This window comes from Diabrotica virgifera, chromosome 8, assembly GCF_917563875.1.
Source record: "Diabrotica virgifera virgifera chromosome 8, PGI_DIABVI_V3a".
NCBI classification, from domain to species: domain Eukaryota; kingdom Metazoa; phylum Arthropoda; class Insecta; order Coleoptera; family Chrysomelidae; genus Diabrotica; species Diabrotica virgifera.
The window spans coordinates 174,179,372-174,204,771 of record NC_065450.1 but is presented as its reverse complement, the minus strand read 5'-3'; the positions used below and the strand labels follow the sequence as shown (position 1 = coordinate 174,204,771).

Genomic DNA, 25,400 nt, shown 5'->3' with positions numbered 1-25,400 from the left:
TTTCCTTTTTGTTTAATTAATAATTCAATAAAAAAGTGGTCCTCTAAACAATAATTAACTTAGTGCTATTATATGTTTTGTTTACCAATCATTTTATTTTATAAAAAAACTATATATTTAGGAAACATGAGTATCTAACTATTGTTGTTCGAGGCTGTTCATGTTACGATAATCATCTTTCAATAGAGGATTTAATAGATAAATTAATAAATGATTTTATTATTGCATAATACCAATAATTTATTCAATTTGAAAATAGTTATTGATAATAAAATGTATTGGTTATTTGTTAAAATTCTATGAATTTTAAAAGCTGTTCTTGGGGATTTTATAATAATAATTAAAAGAACACTAGTGACTAATTATTAGTGCTTCTGGCGGCTGGTGACAATTTTTTCCAGGTGCTGTATGAGAATACCAAAAACTAATTAGTTACTTATAATAGTAGGGGAGGATGTTATGCTAAATTTGCAGTTACTCGAGCGTTATGGGGACCTATTGGGTTGTGAAGAGTAGGTCCTAAAACCAAAAAAAGTTAAGTTAAGTTTTTCATTAGTGGGGGATTTTCCATTTTTTAATTTAATTTTCCATTTCCAACAATCGTTTTTTCCGATTATAGCGCCATCTATCCATAATTCGAAAAAATGTTTCAAATAAAAGTTGCTTATTTTTAAGTAAGGAATCCAAATATGCAATAAAAAGCGGTCGCATTTCGTCCAGCCAGTTTTAAAATATTTTATGCTGTAACCGTTAATGTGATTTTAATTATTTTAATGTGTTTTTAATATCGTATATTCGAATGACCCGGTACTTGTTTTAAAAATAATAAACTCAGTTTTTATTATTGATAAATTGAAAGTGATTCCAATGACAAAACAGAAAAAACTCTCGGCGAAATGGATTACAATATTACTTCGCCGTTCCAACCGATGCAGCCACAGCAGAATTTATACGGAGTTCCAACACCAGCGATGATTCAGCCAGGCCAATTTACAACTCAGCAAGTGGCGTACGCTCCGCAAATTCAAATCAACAACGACCAACTATGTAGTACAAGGTAACGTTTCATTTCCTCAGGTTTTACCCACACCATATTACCAAACAACACAACAACCCCTATACTTTAGCAATATCCCACCCTTACCAAACAAAAATAACCAAGAAATTAGTCAAGACGAAGAATGGAAAACTGTAGAAAACACTAGGAAAAGAGTCAGACTTAGCCCTGAACACAGAGTAACTAAACAGACCAAAATTAATGACTACTGGCTAAATTCAACTGTTCATACATCAAATCGATTTGAGGAGTTGTCTAACGACGCAGATAACGAAGCAAAAAATGAAGAAGTTCAAACTGAAAAAACTATGATTTAAACTGAAAAAACCTCAAAACTACCTCCCATATTTGTAAATGGAGTGAAAAATATGACCCCACTCACCACACTATTAAACAAGAATAAAAAACCGCTAAACGCCGTAAAAATGAGTGGCGCATAAAATATTCCAGCTACAAAAGATCTGATATGAATATTACGTGGCGCGAAAATGGATTTTCATTTGATGCAAAACAAAGTTCTAGTTTTTTTTTTAAAAGATTTTTCCATAATATTTGCTAAATTTGAAGTAAACGCGCCACAAAAGAGTAACTTTGATACAGTTTGAATTTTGAAACTCTTTTGTGGCGCGTTTACTTCAAAGTTAGCAAATATTATGGAAAAATCTTTTAAAATAAAACTAGAATTTTGTTTTGCATCAAATGAAAATCCATTTTCGCGCCACGTAATATTCATATCAGATCTTTTGTAGCTGGAATATTTTATGCGCCACTCATTTTTACGGCGTTTAGCGGTTTTTTATTCTTGTATCAGGAGTTTTTCAAAGTTATTTATAAATTAAATGTATGAAGTTGAATACAATGTTCCTCTATTACACGTCAAGCTTTATAAATGGTCACCTTTGTTGCATTATCTACCAAATGATCTAGTGTCCATCGAATGTACACTAGATTTTTTTTTACTCGAAATAGATTGAAAAAAAAAAATTAAGATGACCGATAAATGAAGTCGGATTGCCCGTTGCCAGATCAAATTTAGCGTCGTAACCACTACAACTACATAAACCATTTCGGAAATAATCGTTAATTGGATTATACTTTTGTAGCTTAATAACTTCTAAACGGCTTAACCGATTTTGATCAGTTTGAAACCGAGTAGTAGATCAGTAACCGAGTTTGAAACGTATTGACCAATAATATCTGATTTATCTTAGGCCAAGTATGATAACTGAAGCTATTACAGGAAGTATTGAGCTTGAGAAACCGTTTTTCCCACAGGAAATAGATTTTATCATACTTATGAAGCCTATAACCTAAAAAATTCAAATTTTCCGGGATATGAGGTATACACCGTTAAATTCGTCTTGAGTCCTTCTACAAACGCTAAGTTATTGGCGCAATTCGTAGGTTGAAATGTTGAGTAATTGTCGAAAAACCAAAATTTTCAAAGTTTAATTTTTCAGTTTTTTGGCTATGGTGAGCAGTGTGTATGTCTCAGCTTGATCGCTTACACGCCATTTGAAAGCCTAACTCAACCCTATTGATTTGGTGTATTTTCGGTTTTCCTGTCTTTCCTTGAACCTAAGATATATACGTCCAAAAAATATGCTATTTTGTATCTACCTAGTCCTCTAGCTGGCTTACGGGTAGTCAGAAGTCAAAAATTAGACCGGTTCTGAATCGGCCCTCACACCTTCTTGAAACACAGAAGAAAAAATTCAGATCGGTGTAACTTTTTCACACACATACATACATACATAATGGCCATTCCACGAACATACGCCTGTTTTGGATTACTTCGACAACGAATATTTTACTGTGAAACATAAGAAGTACGAAAGTAAATGGCGCTAATAATTATTCCAATAAACAACAGTGTAATTTGCAATTTACTTTCGTTCTTCTTATTTTGCATAGTAAAATATTCGTTGTCGAAGTAATCCAAAACAGGCGTATGTTCGTGGAATAGGGTATACATATCCACAAACATTTTCCATTTTTTAAATAAAAATTGAGTCATATTTCTGAGCTCGATAACTTTTGAATGGTATAACCGATTTTCAAAATTAAACATGCGTTGGAAAGGTAATGATCTGTGCTATCAGAAGCCGCAAAGGTTGGGCTTAAATTTTTGAAATTTTTGGGAGTTTTGGGGACGAGAACGAAATACAGGCTTTAAATGGGAAGGGCCGTAAAATCCACACCCTTGGACCAAAATGGAGAGGTAACATATGGATGGACGAGTCTTCTCCTAAACTTTAAGATGGGATTTGGCCCAATTTTCAATTCAGTCAGGTTTAGAAAATCGAAAATTTCGTGTATATATAGTGCCGCTTGTAGGGGTGTTGTGCGCCACTGGTGAGAACTGTCGTTCTCTGTGGATAATATAGCCAAAAATGGATACGAAATAAAAGTTTTAAATCACGATCAAGTTAAAATACAACCTAAAGAAAAAGAAAATTATAGTACAATAACTAAAGCTTTAACTGAGAAAAAAACAGAATTCCATACATTTAGGCCTCGTGACGAACGCAGCTTCAGAGTCGTATTAAAAAACATGCACTACTCAGCCAATCTGACAGAAATAAAAGAAGAAATCGAAAAGCTGGGGCACTCAGTAGTAAATATGTGGAACATTAAAAATTAAAAAACTAAGCAACCTTTATCAATGCTCTTCATTGACTTAAAATCAGCAGAAAATAATAAAACAATTTACGACGTTGAAGTAGATGTCAAAGATATGCGCATACAAAAAAATACTGTCAACATAGGGCCAGATGTGTAAAATGCACCGGAGATCATGCTACTGAACACTGTACAAGAAAAGAAAGATCTGACGATGTTCAGTGCATTCTTTGCGAAGGAAACCACCCGGCAAATTATAAAGGATGTACTATATATAAGGAACTTCAGAAAAAAACATATCTAACCCTACGACAAAAACAACCTACAAACCCACTAACGAGTAAAATTGGAAGAACCATCAATCCAGGTATTAGCTACTCACAAGCAGTAACAAACCAACTACCTCAAGCAAGCACATCTCAGAATACTTTACAAGCACCACATTTAACACACCCTACTCCTGCTAACGACATGTCTGAACTAAAATCAATGTTTAAAGGATTCACGGAACAACTGTCCACACTGCTAAACCTCCTAACGATAGTCGTCAATAATTTAACAAAATGAATAAGTTATTAAAAATTGCACTTTGGAACGCCAACGGGCTTGCCAAACATTGTCTTGAGGTAAAAACTTTTATCATTAGTCACAAAATTGATATAATGTTAATATCAGAAACTCACTTCACAAGTAGAAGCTACTTTAAAATACCTAACTACACAACTTACAATACTAGACACCCAGATGGTACAGCTCATGGTGAAACTGCAATTATAATCAAAAACAATATTAAACACTACGCGACTAATGCTTTTAAAAAAGACTACTTGCAGGCTACTAGCATAGTTATTGAAGATTGGCATGGTTCACTAACAATCTCTGCAGTCTATTGCACACCAATACTCAAGATAAAAAAAGAACAATTTGAAGAATTTTTTAAAACATTGGGTAACAGATTCCTGGCTGGGGGGATTACAACTCTAAACATACACATTGGAGATCAAGATTAATCACCCCAAAAGGACGATAGCTTCTAGCGGCTATGAATAGTAACAACTACTCATATATTTCCAGTGGTGAACCTACTTATTGGCCAACCGACATGAACAAAATACCAGATCTACTTGACTTCTGCGTAACAAAAGGAATTCCAAAAAGATCGCAAAGAATTGAATTTTGCTTTGACCTTTCCTCGGATCACTCGCCTGTATTGATCACGATAAGTACTGAACTTGTTGAGATACAGCTACCACCGAAACTAGACAACAAATATACGGATTGGGAAAGGTTTCGGCGGGTGATTGAGGATAGCCTAAACCTAAACATATCTTTAAAAATAAACTATGAAATAGATGAAGCCATACAAAACTTTAACGTAATTATACAGGAAGCAATTTGGCAAACAACACCCCTAAAAAACACGACGCTCATGAAACAAGAGCTACCAAGCATAATCAGACAAAAAATCATAGAAAAACGAAATTTAAGAAAAACATATTTTAGGACAAAAATATCTTAGCAATCTATCAGCAACAGAAAGTACAGACTATTCTCTATGGAAGGCTACGAAAAAGTTTAAACCAACCCTCCTATTCGCGCAGAAAACGGCCAATGGGCCAAAAGCAATAAAGAAAAATCAGAAGTGTTTGCAAAACATCTCACAGAAGTCTTTCAACCTTTCCCTGCTGAGAATAATCAAAGTTTTGAAGCATCCATCCAACAATTTTTAGAATTTCCATACCAGTTAGAACTTCCACCGGAAAAGTTTAAGGTAAATGAAGTGATAAAAATAATACAAAATCTTAAATCGAAAAGTCCCCAGGCTTCGATCTTATAACCAGTAAAATTATTAAACAACTACCCAGGAAAGGAATTGTGTACCTCACTCAATTATTCAATGCAGTATTAAGAACCGCATATTTCCCTCTCCTCTGGAAAGTCGCAAAAATTATACTAATTCCCAAACCAGGTAAGCCTCTGGAAGATGTCAAATCATATCGACCCATAAGCTTACTGCCGATAGTGTCAAAGATTCTAAAAAAACTGATACTCTCAAGAATTCAACCACTCCTCTCAGATCGAGAACCTGACTTGTTTTTTTGTAGATTTCCATTCTACTAATTATGGACTTAATGAAGTTATTTCTAGGATGTTACGTACGGCGAACAATTACCAAACAGATTTAGAATTATTTAATACTTCAACTGCATCATTTAAAAAACATGTTAAAAAACTGTTGTAGCTAGCCTATGTATCTTAGCCTAATAAAATAAAAAAAAAGTCAAAATGTAAATTCGTACAGGTTAAAATAAATTTTATATCAAAGTTTAGGTGGGTACAAAAGATATTTTCAAGAAAGTATCCAAATCATACAAGGGGATCATTGTTTAAATAATTAAAAAGGGGTCATTCTTGCAAAAAAAATACTTTTTTAACTGCTGAGGTAATTCACTCATTAGTGAAGGTCTATGGGATTTTTGTCTGCAAATTTGAAGAGAAAATCTTTCACATAAGACTTACTAAATTAAATTTGACCCCCTATTTATTTAAAAAATTTTATAAAAAACTTTAAAAACAAATTTGCAAAATAATATTTTTAGCGTTTTAAATAAGCACTATAAAATATCTTTTTTTACAGACTAAGTTGCGCTATATTACCAGTATTAAGCAAAAAAAAAATTGGTCAAAAAATATTTAATATTTTTTGAAATATTGAATTTGTTTATTAAATGTAACTATATTTTCAATTTCAAAAACGCGGTTGTTGCCAAAGAAATATTCACCTGCTTAAGATCTCATTATTTTTTATTTTTATGTATATTTTCGATAAATGCATTGATAAATTCAAATTTCAATTAAACTTCCCCATAAAATGGCATTTGAAAGTTATTCAAATTTGTTTATAATTTGTTTTTTTAATAACGTCGCGGAGATTAAGTATTTTGAAAAGCCGTTTCGATAATTTGGTTCCTGGGAATTTTTTACTAATTAACAAAATTTTTTTGTCGTTTTTTCTTCTTCTTTTTTTTCTTGGAGTTATATTACTACGGGCGCTTTTAGGGTTAAATTATATTAAGAATGCCGAATCTCTGAGTTTTAGATTCTAGATCTAAAAATATTAAGATTTAACTAAAATCTCTTAAATAAAATGTGGCTACTTACTGAGTTACAGGGTGTTTTATTTAAAAATTTAAAAATTATTTTTACCAAGTACTTTAAAACTATTTGACGTATCCTTATCGTACTTGGCAGAAAGTGTAGCTATTATACACTCTACTAAATTGTGATTAATAAACGTTTCTAGCTAGTGCCAGAGGCGTACGACAGGGGATAGTGAATGATTGACCCTTCCCAAATTCTACGCCACTGAGTGAATTACTATTTTAGCGAAATTTTTCGATTCTCCAATACTTTGTATGTAAATAACTTTATTGGTATCGATAAAGTCATCAGTTTGAGAGATATTGGAAGTTTAAAATGAATGAATGAATGAATCAAAATAAATATGCCGTTTCATTTTTAACGTCCTATATCTCGAAAACTAATCACTAAATCGTTACCAGTAAAGTTACCAGTATTTACATAGAAAGTATTAAAGAATCGAAAAATTTCGCTAAAATAGTAATTACCTCAGTGGCGTAGAATTTGGGAAGGATCAACCATTAACTATCCCCTGTCTTACGCCTCTGGTAGTAGCTAGAAACTTTTGTTTATCACAATTTAGTAGACTGTATAGTATGATAAGGATACGTCAAATAGTTTGAAAGTACTTGGTAAAAATAATTTTTAAATTTTTAAATCAAACACCCTGTAACTCAGTAAGTAGCCACATTTTATTTAAGTGATTTTAGAACAATCTTAATATTTTAAGGTCTAGAATCTACAACTTAGAGATTCGACATTCTTAATGAAATTTAACCCTAAAAGGGCCCGGAGTAATACAACTTCAAGAAAAAAAAAAAGAAGAGGAAAAAAAGACAAAAATATTTGTTAATTAGTGAAAAATTACCAGGAATCCAATTTTCGAAACGGTATTTCAAAATATTTAATCCCCGCGACGTTATTAAAAAAAATTATAAACAAATTTGAATAATTTTCAAATGCCATTTTAGGGGGAAGTTTAATTGAAATTTGAATTTATCAATACATTTATCGAAAATATACAAAAAATAAAAATAATAAGATTTAATACAGGTGAATATTTCTTTGGCAACAACCGCGTTTTTGCAATTGAAAGTAGAGTAACATTTAATAAACAGATTCAATATCTCAAAAAATATTAAATATTTTTGGATCCATTTTTTTTATTAATACTGATAACATAGCGCAACTTCTCCTGTAAAATAAGATATTTTATAGTGCTTATTTAAAACGCTAAAAATAATTTTTTGCAAATTTGTTTTTATAGTTTTATGTATAATTATTTAAATAAATAGAGGGTCAAATTTAATTTTGTAAGTCTTATGTGGAAAATTTACGCTTCAACTTTGCAGAAAACAATCCTATACACCTTCATTAATAATTGAATGAAGTCAGCAGTTAAAAAAGTAAGTTTTTTGCAAAAATGACCCCTCTTTAATTATTTAAACAATGATCCCCTTGTATGATTTGGATACTTTCTTGAAAATATCTTTTGTACCCATCTAAACTTTGATATAAAATTTGTTTCAACCTGTACGAATTTACATTTTGATTTACATGTAGTGTAATTTTATTTTACTAGACTACTTACTGTATTTTATACATTATTGTACAAAAACTGAAAAAGGGTTTAGCCCGTCAAGAAATAAATAAATAAATAAATAAATAAATAAATAAATAAATAAATAAAATGATTTCATTTTACGCCGATTTTTTATGGCACGATAATTTACGGCGCCCATTGGTTTGACTACCTCCTCCACCAATGAAATCATTTCATCTAAAATTGGTGGAGGAGGTAGTCAAACCAATGGGCGCCGTAAATTATCGCGCCGTAAAAAATCGCCCGTGTGGCCAAAGCCTTAAAGAATAGTTTTCAATCTGCTAAATATACTGTTTGGACAAGTACTGTAGTTTAAATAATCGCTCTCCGGGATAAACAAATTCAATAACCAACTATTTGGTCGATCTAGCTGAGGTTTGGTACACTTCAATAAATCCATTAATTGCCATAATTTTATGTAGCTATATTACATATCATTTTGTAAAAAACAAGGTTATTAAAATTTACAAATTACTGCATTAAAAATAAGGGTTTTTTGCATTTATCTCTATCAATTGGTTATTAAATATCTATAACTTTTTAATTGCACTATTTCTCTAAAATGTATAAGACACGTTTTATAGGCAAAAGTATAGAAGTCGTTTACAAAAATTCTCGTGATGGGAATAACCTTTTCTTCCGACAATACTGTTTAACCTGCCAACAGACGGATACGTGAAGAAACCGAAATATCCGATAATCAATTTGGCTTTATGCAGGACAGAACATGACATATCTAAGACATAGGGCATAACATACGTCGGAAAAATGAAAGAATACCCATGAACGAACATATAAAACACGCTGTATTTTCCTGTCACCGTGTCACAAAGAAAATTGTCCAGTGCAAGTACATGTAACAATAATTATTACATGTACTTGCACTGGCCAATTTTTTGTGTGACAAGGTGACAGGAAAATACAGCGTGTTTTATATGTTCGTTCATGGGTATTCTTTCATTCTTTCATTTTGTATCTAAGACAAAGCTAATGACAAACCTGGTCCCCAGTGAAAACATAGTCAATAACGACTGAGATATGGAGTTTACGGAAAAGTACACATATCTTGGTCATGAAATACGAATCACGAGAGACCATCAAACATGCGAATTGAAACGAAGATATATCCTCTCCTGGGCCGCATATGGTAAACTCAGATGCGTATTAAAAAGTGATCTGCCAATCTGCTTGAAACGAAACTCCAACATTAACAACCGCATCTAAGAATTGCTCAACGTAAGATGGATGGTAAGACATGTAGAAAGAAAAAGAGAGCCTATGAAAATAAACAAATAGAAAAAATGGAAGAAAATTTCAAAAACAACGAAATTAGAGGGGCTTACGAATACCTAAAAAAGATAAGAAGTGGGTATAAACCTCGAACAAATCTATGTAAAGATGAAAGTGGGCAAATAATCAGTGACCAACAGTCACAGAAACTTGGAAGTATTATTTTCAGACCCTACTTGGAACATAAGTAGACATGGAAGATGAAATGGTATGAACTACGTTGAAGAGAATGAAGTAGGTAATGGAGTAGAAGCTCCAACTATAGAGGAAGTTCTCGAAGCTATTAAGGCCCAGAAAAACAATAAAGCTCCGGGAGTTGACGAAATACCAGCAGAACTGTATAAGGTAGGTGGCGACCACCTATCAAGTCACATCCACGCGCTCATCAAAGACATAAGGCAAGAAGAGAAAATACCCGACGACTGGAAGAAAAGTATATTATGCCCGATCTATAAAAAAGGAGACTAACTTCAGTGCAAAAACTACCGTGGAATCTCTCTAGTATGTACAGCATATAAAGTCCTCACGTATATTATAAACCAGCGGCTCCAACCACTAGCAGAAAATATTATTGGAGAGTATCAGACGGGCTTCCGACGGGGAAGATCGACACTGGATCAAATATTTACAGTCAAACAGATCTTGAGCAAATCATGGGAACACGATATTGATGTTCACAACGTGTTTGTATACTTTAAACAGGCATACGACTCAGTCAAAAGGAACAAACTATACTATATATTGGCTGAATTGACAATACCACACAAGTTAATAAGACTCATTAAAGCCACAATGGATGAAACTCAGGCATGTGTACGAATACAAAACCGCCGGACAGACTTTTTCAAAATTTCGCAGGGACTAAAGCAGGGAGATGAGCTGGCCCCAACATTGTTTAACCTGGCACTATGCGGTTAGGCAAATGCAAACTGGACGAGGAAACCTACTGACCAATCGAACGGTTCAACTGGCCGCTTATGCCGATGATATTAATATTATGAGTAGAACATGAATAGGAGCACAGGAAGCATGCAGAGTTAAAAACACAAACAAAAATGCTAGGTCTGGAAATTAACACAGAAAAAACAAAAATAATGACTCAGACGAGAAGAAATATAGTCCTACAAAACATTATACATGAAGATGACATTGAAACGGTTGGAAAGTTTACATACCTGGGAGTAGAAATATATGCCGACGGATCAGAAGATGAAGTAATACGGAAGACAATAACGCAGGCAAATGGAACTTATTTTTGCCCCCTCCCATATATTTCGGTCTAAAAGTGTCCACCGAAATACAAAGATGAGAATCTATAAAACCTTTATTCGACCAATAGCATGTGAAGCATGCGTCCTGAAAGAAACATCCAAAAACAAACTCGACACATTCGAAAGGAAAGTACTGAGGAGAATACTAGGACCTGTGAGGGAAAACGGAATCTTCAGAAGTTGATACAACAACGGACTTTATAAACTTTATTAGGAAGCACCCCTGTCAGACTTCATTAGAATACAAAGAATGCAATGGGCCGGACATGTGATAAGAATGGGAGGGGATTGGCTACCAAAAAGAGCACTGAATGCTAGATTGCAGAGAAAGAGACCGGTTGGAAGAAAGCCAAGAAAACGCTGGGAAGACACAGTAAACAGCACAAGCCCTTTTAGGAGTCCGTGTATGGAGAAGAGCAGCCGCAGACAAGCAAGGGTGGAGGCAAAAAATAAAGGAGGCCAAGGCTCAATTTGGGCTGTAGTGCCGTAGAAGAAGAAGAAGAAGAAGATGGATGGTGTTTGGATGATGCGATGATTGTTGTCATTGCGGAACCATATAACAAACTAAGAACTACTATTGAGGACAGTAGTCACATATGTTGTATGTCAGGGTGGCTAAACTTAAATGGAACTGGGCCGGTCATGTGGCACGTCTGACAGATGAGAGGTGGACAAAGAGATTGCTCAAGAGCCGATAAAAGAAGTAGGGGAACACCACCCACGCAATGGACGGACGATATAAAAAGAATGACCACAAATTGGATTCAAAGCGCCCAGGACAGAAGACAGTGGTCGAAAATAGGGAGGCCTATATCCAGCAATGGATGCAAAAAGCTGATTGATTATAAGGGCAGATCAACAACAGATGCAATTTTCATTATAAGGCAATTGATGGAAAATGTACAGGAATAAAGAAACAAACGTTCATATGGCATTCATTGATCTTGAGAAAGCATATGATAGAGTTCCTCGAGAGATTATGTGGTGGGCACTTAATAAGAAAGGAATACCTGGTGAATATGGAAAGATTATGAGAGATATGTATGAGGGATATCGTCTAGTGTCAGGGCAGGTGTGTGAGAGACTGATAAATTTTATGTGAAAGTAGGATTGCACCAAGGGTCGGTACTGAGTTCTTATTTATTCTCATTAGTTTTGGGCCAGATAACAGCGAAACTACATGGTAACATTCCATGGTGCTTAATGTATACTGATGATATAGTATTAGTTGGAAATAGTGAGAGACTTAGAACAAAAACTGGAACAGTGAACACAAGCTCTGGAGGAAAATGGTTTAACACTTAGTAGGACAAAAACAAAGTATTTGGAATGTTCATTTAAAGATGGAGTTACTACAAATAAAATGATGTCTTTGGATGGTGAAATGATTGTGAAAAGTGAGAGTTTTAAATACCTCGTATCGGTATTACAGAGTAATGGGGGAAATAGATGGACATTCATGTAATAGAATTAAGGTTGAATAGATGAAATGAAAGGAAGCGAGGGGTGTGTTGTGTGACATAAAAAATCCAATGAACCTTAAGGGAAAATTCTATAAAACACAAATACGACCGGCTATGATGTACGGAACTGAATGTTGGACAATGAAAAAAAAAGACTAACAACGAGTACATGTGGCGGAAATGAGAATGCTTAGATGAATGAATGGAATGACAAAAATGGATAAAATTAAAAATGAGTATATTAGGTGAAGTCTAGGTGTGGTACCAATTGAGGCCAAAATGGAGAGCATAGGTTAAGATCGTTTGGCCATGTTCAACGTCGAGACGTTAATCACCCAATACGAAGAATTGCTGAAGTGCAGATTTCTGGAAGGAGTAGGAGAGGAAGACCAAAGACGACCTAGGAGGAGACGCTTAGGCAGGACATATTGGTAAAGGAAATTATTATTGATATGACCCAAGATATAATTGTGTGGAGAAATGTAATAAGGGAAGCCGACTCCGCATAGGGATAAGGCAAAGATAATGATGATGACAGTTTAACCTGCCAACATTCCTAACATCGTCTAATAGCTTTCAACAAGTCTGAATTCAAAATTCACCCAATTCGTCATCAATGAGAAATCTACTGATTTTTTGTGGCTTCATATAGAGGTCTCTACTAGCGTACTCAAGCATTTTATGTTATCATAACAGCCATATAGATAAACAGTATTTCATTTTAATCCGAGCAATCACAAGTCTTCCTGATGAGACGTGAAACTTCGAAACATGTACAAAAGAACAATAGAGCTCGGATTGAAATTATTATTGTCATTATATATGAATTTTTTTTCTTTATATTATTAAAGTTTGCATAATTTGTTTACCAATTTTTTCGTTTTTTAGCCACTGATGCAGAAGACCTAACCTGCCCTCCCAGTAACTCTGGCACAACTTACGTTAAGTTAAAGGATGCAGTCCTTTGCAATTATGACAGCTCAGTAAGGCCCGTGGTCAATCATCAAAACTCAACATCTGTATCGTTTAAGCTTATTTTAAAGTTCTTTGATTTTGTAAGTATTAACTCATTTTTTATATTTTTATAAAGCTTAAAAGGCCTTTGACCTAGTAATGAACTAGTTCATTACTTCTTTCCATCTCCCTCTGTACAATGCTTTTCCTTTTCCCAATTCTCTAACCATCTTTTTATCGTTTGCAACTTCATCTCGTTTGATTGGTTTACAGGATAGCACCAGTGTTATTTGTAATTCTGCGTTGTTTCTTTCTTTTCATTACCATCACCATAACATCTGTCCAAAACGTATATGTCCGATTTTTAAGTATCCATGTTTTAGTACTCTTGTTTTTACATTTCATGAAATAAACTGATCTGATTACTATTTGTATTGTTCCCTATTTTCTCTTTCTGTCGCTATTCTTGCTTTCATATTTGTGTTCATTTTTTTTTATTTTCACTCTAAACTAATTAACATTTTTGAACCTTTTAAAATTATATACAGGGTGGGGCATTAGTGTGACAAAGTCCAATTACTCGTTTGTCGTAAGAGATACGAAAAAAAGTTATTGACATAAAAGTTGGGGCACGGATAGGACCATAATTTAAAAATATTTTTAGATATACAGGGTGACCTGTATTAACAGGGTGACACAAACTTATTTTTTTAAGTGGCACACCTTGTATATTTTTACTTTTTGGATTGTCCTCGATGTCTTCTCTCTCAAAATATAGGGTTTTGCAATATGATACGACGTAGTTTAAAAGATAATTACGTTTAATTGTTAATTTCGTAGCAACATTCACACCCTGTAGAATCGTGGTGATTTGACATCAAAGTTTCTACTTATGGTCAAACGATTTTTAATGTAGTCTAATATTGTTAAACATTAATCATATAGCGAAAGTTTAATATTAATATACAGGGTTGGTCAAAACTCAGAATGAGTATTTTCTGAGTTTTCTTAAATGGAACACCCTGCATTTTAGTATTCTAATGAAATGATATTTTATGGTACTTTGTTATTTCTTAAGCATTCCCTATACATAAGTTCTTTAATTTTTGAGTTATTCGTGATTCTTTAATCCAAACATTAATTGCAACAAAAATTACGTGAAATTTTATTAGGTGGCTGTGCAAATATTCAATCAAAAATCATTTTTCCAAAAAAAAGTAGATAATAATCTAGACTCTAGACTGATCCTTAATTTATTAATTTTGGATGAGATATCCAAATACCTACGTAGTTAAGATTGCTTATGCGTAAAATATTAATAAAAACATACCAGATTCTACCTAGTTGGCTATGACAATAAATTTGCTAAAACATTTGACATTATACTAGTTCCAGTTGCTTTGTTACCATTACTAATATGAATTTTTTTAATGAGTAACTGATGAGTAACTGATCAAAATGGTTTTTGTGCTAGGAGAATATAACAAAAATGTGCTACTAGCAATAAGAATTTTTCATTAGCAATTCCCTGATAGACGAAAACCAAGAAGAGAAACTTTTCAAAGTATACTAAAACGATTTCAACAGTCTCGGTCTAGACTATACATATCGTCGGTCTAAGATGCAAATTGCCCAAGTCCATTTTTGGCGAAAATTGTTTTTTGGTGTCATCTAGTAGTAGACGGTAAAAGCTACCATCTGATAATTCCCACAAGCGCCATTATTATTTTATTTCGCGCCAATTTCGCTAAACGAATTTTGCTGAAGTCCAAACGTTTTTTCACATTCATACGAATATTGCCTATGTCCATTGTTTGATCAGATATTCGATTGTACGTAACAGTGTTAATGAAATTGTTTTGATTGAAAACGTTAGAAAATGTACGTAAATAAATATATTTTGATTATTATAATTAATATGGATATAGTATAATAAGTAGAAAGTTTGTGTAAATATTTTGTTTAATTAATTTTTGTCAATATGTATTGCATGAAGCTAGGCAATTTTCTCTTTTATTACTTTTGTTGTCTGTTGGACATAGGCAATTAGGCAAATTCCAAAGTTTTTTGTCTCTCCTGTAAAATTTTCAATTTGTGACTTGGGCAATTTGCATCTTAGACCGACGATATACTAACATTATAAGAATGTTATTCCTAATATACAGATCCTCAGTTAGACTAAGGATTACATTTAATTCATTTTATTCATTTACAATAGTTTTTATTCGATCAGATTTCTGGTAATTTAAGTATCCAGTCCGTTGAAACCGTTTTAGTATAATTTCAAAAGTTTCTCTTATTGGTTTTCGTTTATCAGGGAATTGCTGACGAAAAATTCTTATTGCTAGTAGCACATTTTTGTTATACTCTCCTAGCACAAAAACCATTTTGATCAGTTACTCATCAGTTACTTATTAAAAAAATTAATATTAGTAATGGTAACAAAGGAACTGGAAATATAAAAATAGTATAGTGGCAAATGTTTTAGCAAATTTATTGTCATAGCCAACTAGGTAGAATCTTGTATGTTTTTATTCGTATTTTACGCACCAGCAATCTTAACTACCTAGGTATTTTAATATCTCATCCAATATTATAAATTAAGGATCAGTCTAGATTAATATCTACTTTTTGTTTTAAAAGTAATTTTTGATTGAATATTTGCACAGCAACCTAATTAAATTTCACGTAATTTTTGTTGCAACTAATGTCTGGATTAAAGAATCACGAATAATTCAAAAATTAAAGCACTTAGGTATAGGGAATGCATAAGAAATAGAAAAGAACCATAAAATATCATTTCACTAGAATACTAAAATACAGGGTGTTCCGTTTAAGAAAATACTCATTCCGAGTTTTGACCAACCCTGTATATTAAAATTAAAATTTTCGCTATATTATTAATGTTTAACAACAGTAGACTATTAAAAATCGTTTGACCATAAATAGAAACTTTGATGTCAAATCACTACAATTCTACAGGGTGTGAATTTTGCTACGAAATTAATAATAAAAACGTAATTATCTTTTAAACTACCTCGTTTAATATTACAAAATCCTATATTTTGAGAAAGAAGGCATCGAGGAGAATCCAAAAATGTAAAAATATACAGGGTGTTCCATTTAAAAAAACATAAGTTTGTGTCACCCTGTCAATACGGGTGACCCTGTATATCTGAAAATATTTTTAGATTATGTCTCTACTCGTGCCCCAACTTTTACCTACATAACTTTTTTTTGTATCTCTTACGACAAACGAGTAATTGGACTTGGTCACACTAATGCCCCACCCTGTATTTATAATTCTTCCATGTATAATTTTTAATTTTCTTCCTCTTTGATTTCTATATCGCTTCGAACATTTATTGACATTTTTTTAAATACTCTTTATGAAGCTCTGTTATGTAGCTATATCAGCTGTTTTAACTAATTATTGAAGCACTTTATCCACTCTGAATAAAAAAAAAAGAATGTGTGTGTACTTTGTACGCACGTAAGAAGTTATACTTCTATTATATGATTTCTTAAAAATAAATATACTTTAAACAGTTTGTTTTAATTTTTTTTAAACACCAAACTAATTTTGTGCTTACCGCTTTCAAAAAAATAAAAAAAAGTATAGGATTCCACTGAATTCGAACTCAAGACCTCTCGATCTCTGGCCGAATGCTATACCAAATGCGCTACGAGGACTGTGTCTGTATCGGTTCGGACGTACCTAATGACAATTCACGGTAACAAACAGACAAGGTGAAGGTGAAGTATAATAAATATACAATAAAATGTTTTAATAATACTCATCTTACTCCTGAGGAAGACAAATCCTCCAAAGACACAAAAATTATAATAAATATATTTACTAAAAACACTAATATATTCTTTTCACACCATTTCTTGCACTGATATATTTTATATTTATACATAAGTAGAAAGATTTAGCAACTAAACGCCATACTGTCTGTGTGCGCATGCGCGCAGTATGATGAAATTTTACTCTCAATTGCGCCTAAAGAAGTATAACTTCAAAAAAATAAATTACTTGGCAACAAAAAGGTAACACTGGCAGATATTCCCAAAACAGATAGAACACGACTTCTACGGAACACAAAAAGAAATATGGAGAAACTTCAGAGGACAAAGAAAAGAGATGAATGAAAATAAAAATGACTAATAAAAATGAAACTCTTTCCAACACCAAAAGTGACGACAAACGAAGAAATAAATATTGAGGCGGAAGAGGTAATCACACTATCTAGCTCCGGAAAGTTCAAAACAGAAGTGGAAGATCAAGTGAACAGAGCAAACAGAGCCGCAGGTTGCCTGAATTAAACAATATTGAGAAATAAAAATATCGGGAAAGAAATGAAAGGATTAATTTAAAAAACATTCATCAGACGACCAATAATGAGATAGGCGACAGAAACACATCTTGACGCAGAGAGAACAAAAAGATTGCCAGAAACAGCTGAGATGAAAAATCAATGCTAAGACACTATTGGGCAGAGCTAAAAGTACAGATGTACGATGGAGATGCAAAGTGAAGAACATCAAAGACTGGGCAAGAAATAGAAGAGTGGAATGGAACGATCATATAAGTCGAATCACAACAAATAGAGTAGTAAAGACGGCAAGAGACGGTTCCCCAATAGGAAGGCGATCAGTGGGAAGACCACAAAAACGATAGAACGACCACTTAATGGAGACATATTGAAAAACTGATAGAGTCAGGTCTACACAAAAAGAAGAAGGAGAAGAAGATAAAACTATACCTAATTACACTCTCGAATTAGATTCTAGCAAAATCTGTGAGAATATATACCAGAGTCCTTAAAAGTTTCTAAAAATTTAAGTATACTGCAAATAAAAACAATATTGTAGGAGGTAAAAAATGCTTCAGAATAGCTTTTTGGTCATGTTTGACTTTATTATATTAATAAAAATTACCAGATATCAGCATAGTATAAAGCATATATACCTACCAAAAAATCGTAGGAGGGCAGCCTACGGCAGAAGTGGCTCGAATATGCAGTAGGACAGGGGTCACCAATGACAGCTAATCTGGAAAGCTCAACGTAGATGGCGCTTGTGTAGTTTCAGGTCACGTCAACTTACGTCACTTATTCAAATCAATCTACTTATAAGTAAATATTGCATATTTGTTGCGCTGTGTGAATTTAATTTGAGAAAATAAAATGCCTCAATGTTGTGCTGTGCCTTTGTGCTTATTGAGAACATCAGGATACAGGTTTTCCAAAGATATTCTGATGAGAAAAAAGTGGATTGTAGCAATAAGAAGGGATAAATATCTTCTGACAATAAATACACGTATCTGCAATAAACATTTTGTTGAAACAGATTACGTATTGCACCTGGATTCGACTGTAAAAAATCGAATACTTCACTTAAAACTCAGATCAACATAAATATTTTTATTTTAGTCTGAGCTATAGAAATAAAATATTAAGACGATGATTAATATAGCTTACCCTTCGATAAGTTATAAGGACTTCCTTTTTTCCAGTAACTCTCGCATTCCAGCAAAAAGAATATCGAAAAAAAATGGAAGAACTGAAACTTATTAATGAAAAGGCGCTTCAAGATATTAATCAATTACGAAATGAATTAAATATCTTCAACGAAAGAGTAAAAAAATTAGAAAGAGAGGGAAGAAGGAAAAATATTGTGATTCAAGGACTGCAGATTGACACCGATCAACGTAGAAAAATTCATAGAAAAGGAAATGCGAGTAAAAGTAAACGTTAATGAAAGAAGAAAGCTGGGAGACAATATATATTTGGTAGAGATGGATAGCAAGACAGAAAATACCAAAATAATGCAAAATAAGATGAAAACCAAGCAACTGAGAGAAAAATATACATAAACGATCATCTGACGAAGGACGGATAGGGAAATAATGACCAAAATAAGAAGAATTGTTAAGGAAGAGAAAATCAAAGGAAATAGCACAAAAACAGGACACCAAAGACTGACAATATACAATGAATTATGGAAATGGAATAAAGAAAAGGAGCAGCTGGAAAGAAGAGAGCAAAAAACTAGAATTGAATGCAGTATTAGGAGACCCAACAAAGATGACCCGGCAAAGAAAACGGAAACAAGAATCGAAAACTAATAAACGAGATAATGGCAATAAAGAAGACCTATTAAAATAGCGACGTGGAATATAAGAGGATCATTCAAGGAAGAAAAGCCAAAAAATATAAATTTGATCTTTTGGCAACAAGAGACTAAGAAACTGGGACAGGGCAGTTAGGAAATATATGGCTATATAAACAGTGGATGCTGTTAAAGGGCTTCCCTTTTTCCAGTAACTCTCGCATTCCTTCTCCTTAATTCGTTTTTCAAAGTACAAACAGTCCAAAATCCGTATTTTTCTGTCATAATTTATTATTTATTAAATCATAAACAAGAGCACCGTATACAAACTTCACGAATTGTCAAAACGTTGACTCTCAACTATACTAGCGCCGCCAAGCGGGAGCAACGGCGTACATAGCTGCCATTAGCGGACCTCGGTCCGCATCCGGATCGTGGGCTAGTTGTGTACGGACCGTCAATACATTCAGAATATACCTAGTGTTTGGCAATTTTGAAAATGTTTGGCCATGAAATTGTGTACTATGTTTGGCTCAACTTATGTGCGCGGTAGAGATTTCACTTAACATATGAATATCTCAACTCCCTAATGAGACTCGGTTGCACTAAACTCACTCCAAACTTCAGACAGTTTGTACATAAAAAAATGTAATTTTTTTCTCTGATAATTTAATTTTGCAAAGAGTTTTCCCCCTTATTGTTATACTTACTAATCATTAAATTTGAAATTAAGTAAACTGTAATATAAAATTGTCATGTGCATTTTTTTATATTCATTTCCTCTCTACTATATGTTAATTAAGTAGGAGTACTTTTCAGATGTGCATTTAATTAAAATAAGTTTCAGATTTAATAAGTTTGCAACAAACACCTTGCATTGAAACTAATGTAGAAAAGATAACATGTTAATTAGCATTTTGTACTATGATTATTTATTTTAAATTCCTCAGTTTCCTTTCTACAAAATTGTAGATGTCTAAAAACTTCATTAGCATTCAAAATATAAATTTCTAACTTTTAAAATATTCTCAGTAACAATTTACAATACTGCTGTTTTCAAAATATACTGATAATAACATCAAAATAATACACAATGAATTTATATTTTATTTATTGTACCAGGAAAACTTACTGAAAAGTATACAGTAACCAAAAAACAATCAGATATTATTAGTTTTGCTTTCCATACTAGTCCATGTGTGAGGCCACTTTCGTATGAAAAATGTTTCTGACTCGATTTCTTTGCCGATTCCTGTTCAAAAATGCCCCCTTTAAACAAATCAGAAGGGTGCCGGGCGAAACAATTTTTTAAGCAAATTCAAAATTACTTTTTTGCCTCGAAAAATGTATTTTTAGGTTTCTTGGGTAATTATAAACAAAAAAGGTCTGTTGTCATATTCCTGAAAAGTTGATAGTTTTCGAGTTATAAACGATTTAAAATCTGAAAAATGCGAAAATATACATTTGCGATGCTTGAATTCTCTTTTTTAGCGAAGTTTTAATAAAACGACAGATCTTTTTTGTTTAAGATGACCCAAAAATGCTAAAAACATATTTTCGGGTGCAAAAAAGTTGATGTTTTGAATTTGTTAAAAAAATGTTAAACAATTTCCGCCCAAAAATTTCGCCTGGCTCCCTTCTGATTTGTTTATAGGGTATAATTTTTAACAAGAATCCGCAAAGAAACCGAATCAGAACAGCCAGACACAGGCAGCATATATCAAGACCCCGGAAGTGTCATAGGTTTTCGAAACGGACCCTCAGGGAAACTAATTGGTGACCCCTGCAGTAGGAAGTTCTTTTATTTTGGAGAAACCATTTCAAGAAGAATATTTCTACCGTTTGGTTCTAGAGCAAAAAACCGAACCTGTTTAGAAAAATTAATTAAGTGCCATTTTTTCCAAATACTCGAAAGTTCATGGTATAATCTTTTTTTTTATTTTTCAGGACATCCTCTCGAGTACCTTTAAGGTGGATGCTTGGTTGTCATTGGTATGTACTTTGATAAATGGTTATGCATTTGTGTAAAACAATCAATTTTTAGTTTTGGCGTGATCAACACTTAACGTGGAAACCAAGTGACCATGATAATATTAAAAATATTTATTTATATACCTATCAAATATGGACACCAGACTTATCAGTTTATAATTTGTAAGTATTTAAATTTATAAAAATGTTGAATACAGTCTTCATACAATTTACTATTTTTTTATTAGGAATAAGTCACAATGTTATTTCAAAATAAGTTTATTTTGACGTTTCGATTTCCAAAGTTAAATTTTATAATCATCAGTGGCGCGCATAGGTGTGATGGTCTGAATAAAAAAATGGTACGCCACTGATATATTTCAAATAAAATAGATATTTTCCTAACAAGTGCAGAAAGTCATACTTTTCAGCACGCGACTGCAGTTTGCTGAACGACGCGAAGCGGGAGTTCGGCAAGCAGTCGAGTGCGGAAAAGAGACTTTTTGCAAGAGTTAGGAACAATATTTTTTATGAGTCTTTAAAAAATGACCAAATCTTAATCAATTAATTTAATTAATATGATTATTTCATTCATAGGAGATTCTGACCAATAGAAAGCTACATAAATCTAAATTAAATCGATAATTTTTGATAATTTCCCGTCGTCAAGTATATTACGTCAGATGCCCTTCGTTGCTACGAAAAAATACATTCAGTGACATTAATGACAATTAATGTTTTAAAAATTATAAAAGTGATGACTCTCAACCGTCAAATATTTATAACAACTGTGTGTTTAATTGTACTAATTTGTACTTACATAAATAAATTACAATAAAATTTTGGTTTTGAACAGTTTTATTCATGAAATAATCGCAACAAATTGCACTCGATCTCTAAAATTAATATAGAATTTTTGCCCTCGTGACACTTTGACATAATTTCACTCGCCTTCGGCTCGTGAAATTAAAACTGTCAAAGTATCCCTCGGGAAAAATTCAATAATTTTAGAGCTCTTGTGCAATTACTACTGAAAATACATACACAAATTAATTCTTTGATAAGGTTGTCAAAACCAAACTTTCAGCATAATTGGTTAGCATGACGACGATCTTGATTTCCATGACGACGATTCAAAACTACTGTTATTGTCTACTGATTTGACTGTGGAATATTATGTCAAAATTATTTTATTTCATCGAATTCTCAGTAGTAATTGCACAAGAGCTCTAAAATTATTGATTTTTTCCCGAGTGACACTTTGACAGTTTTAATTTCACGAGCCGAAGGCGAGTGAAATTATGTCAAAAGTGTCACGGGGCAAAAATTCTATATTAATTTTAGAGATCGAGTGCAATTTGTTGCGATTATTTCATGAATAAAACTGTTCAAAACCAAAATTTTATTGTAATTTATTTATGTAAGTACAAATTAGTACAATTAAACACACAGTTGTTATAAATATTTTACGGTTGAAAGTCATCACTTTTATAATTTTTAAAACATTAATTGTCATTAATGTCACTGAATGTATTTTTTTCGTAGCAACGAAGGGCATCTGACGTAATATACTTGACGACGGGAAATTATCAAAAATTATCAATTTAATTTAGATTTCTGTAGCTTTCTATTGGTCAGAATCTCCTATGAATGAAATAATCGCGTTGATTTCATTAAAACATGAACACAATAAGATATATTTGAAATAAATTAATAAATAATACCTAAATATTAGTTTTTCTACAACCGTGTTAAAAATGCAATTTTTAGCACTCAATACGAGCGTTAAAAATGGTACTTTAAGGCACTAGTGCTTTAAAAAAAATTTAAGGCACTGCAGTTCGTATTGACCGTATATGCAATTTTGATGTAATGTCAAAAAAATATAAAATTGGAATGTCAGTCAAAAGTAAAAGTTTTTGTAGATATTGTCCTGTAATTACGTTTGTAGAAAAATATTGTATGATATGCGTGTTAAAAAGTACATTTTTAAGGCACTCATGTGAATTGCAGAACTCGCTATCGCTGATTCTGCAAACTTTCACATGCCTGCCTTAAACGTGTACTTTTAACACTTATATCATAAATAACTATTATTGCATGTATTATAATTACTTTAAGGCCATATTAACATATCTAAATTACCACGCGTGCGGAAAAGTAAAACGCGTGCGGAAAAGTAAACCGCGTACGGAAAAGTAACACGAGTGCGGAAAAGTAAAACTTTCTAAACTAAAACGCGTGCGCGAAAGTAGACATTTTTGCACGCTCGTAGAAAAAATCATTTTTCAATTCCTCGCTAAATTTGTGACAAAAATGTATCCTGTCTTTGCGCCGTTTTTACGCAAAAAAGATTTTAACACGTTAATGAAACGAAAATTACGAGTTAATATGTTTTATTTTTTTGCATAAAAACAGCGAGTCATATAAAAAATAGGCAACAGAGATTTGTATCACTCCTTAAATAAGGGCTTCAAAAAGAGTTTTAATTTGAAATACATCAGTGGTGTACTACTTTTTCCTTTAAAAATTCATATGCGTGCCAATGATGAATATAAATTCTTAATTGTATGTCAAAAATGCGCAATAACTACCTCTGAAAACCCACCAAATTTTATTTGCATATATCAACCGGCTTCAGAGCAAACAATAAATCATCAATTTCTTCTTCCTCCTCTTTATAAGCAATCCTGATTGTTCATCGGTGGATTGATACCTCTATGGAAGATTGTCACCCCATCATTTGTACGGTCGGTCGATGCCTCTTCTACCGATTAATGACTTATCTATTGCTATTTTGACCACACCTGTCTCCCCCCCCCCTCTTCTGCTTATGCGATTATTCCATTTTTTCCTATTTAGTGTCCATTCATTTATACAATGTAGGTACGTTACATTTTCTTCTATTATATTCACTCCTCTTTCGATCTCTCAGCGTATTTCCTGGAATTGAAGGGTTTGGTGCAATAACCGTCCACGTGCACATTGCATAGTTTTGAGAAAAATGTGCATATAAAAAAAAGTAATTCTAGGTTATTGTATCAGTTATAATAATTGCTTCTTGTTGTTCATCAATTCCAAATTCTCAAGCTTGCCTTGAGTGGCGCCCACATTCAGTTTCTTAGACCTTCTCTTACCTTTCGTACCACTGTTATCCCAGTTGTCTTATCTAATTGCATTAATTTTGTGTTAAAATTTTTTTCTCCCTTGTTTATATAGTTTTATTATCCCATATCTCTGTTTTTCTATCTCAAAGCCAAACTTCAGTGTAGTAGAACTAGCCCGAATCCTCACTTGAGATTCTGTGTCTCACTGGCCGTTTAAATTTGCTCCTCTGACCTAAGCCATTCTTTATTAGTATATTCAACAACTTCACTCCTGATTCTTTTTCAATTGTAAAATTATATCCTTCTAAATTATAATACCCCCGAGTATTGTGTTTCAAATTGTTCCTAAAGAGTATGCTATTAATAGTTTTGGTGCAATAACCATCCACGTTGTTCTACATTGAATTTGTTACACACTACGTGTCTTAGGGATGGCGCTTTTTGACAAAACACCGGTTTTCGGTTATACCGGTTTTTTTACTTACGGTTTAACCTGGCGGTTATAACCGGCCAAAAAAACCGGTTATTCCAAAAACCGGTTTTAGGATTTTGAATCAATATTCAATAAATACCCAATAGGTAAGTGTTAGAACGTTACATTTATATTGCACTTTAGGTATGTAGTTTGTGATAGTCCACATGTCCATTTTCAATATAAAATCCCTACAGTTTTCGATATATTGGAAAAAATCAATTTTCATTTGGTAACTCCAAAGGGCTGTAACTTTTTTAAAGTACAAATTTGTACTAAGGTAAGTTAAGTTCAATGGAACTATTTTTGGTCCCAGAATATGTGATGATTTA

The 25,400-nt window shown here is 32.8% G+C and overlaps 1 protein-coding gene across 3 annotated transcripts in view; it reads left to right on the top strand.

Moving 5' to 3' along the window:
* Nucleotides 1-25,400, top strand: part of LOC126890504 (acetylcholine receptor subunit alpha-type acr-16-like) — a 95,814-nt gene that overhangs the window by 44,415 nt on the left and 25,999 nt on the right. For all 3 annotated transcript variants that reach the window (XM_050659493.1, XM_050659491.1, XM_050659492.1), the window contains exons 2-4: nt 13,336-13,502; nt 21,466-21,510; nt 21,563-21,672. In XM_050659493.1, the coding sequence (XP_050515450.1) occupies nt 13,336-13,502; nt 21,466-21,510; nt 21,563-21,672 (322 nt within the window). The remainder of the gene's footprint in view (nt 1-13,335; nt 13,503-21,465; nt 21,511-21,562; nt 21,673-25,400) is intronic.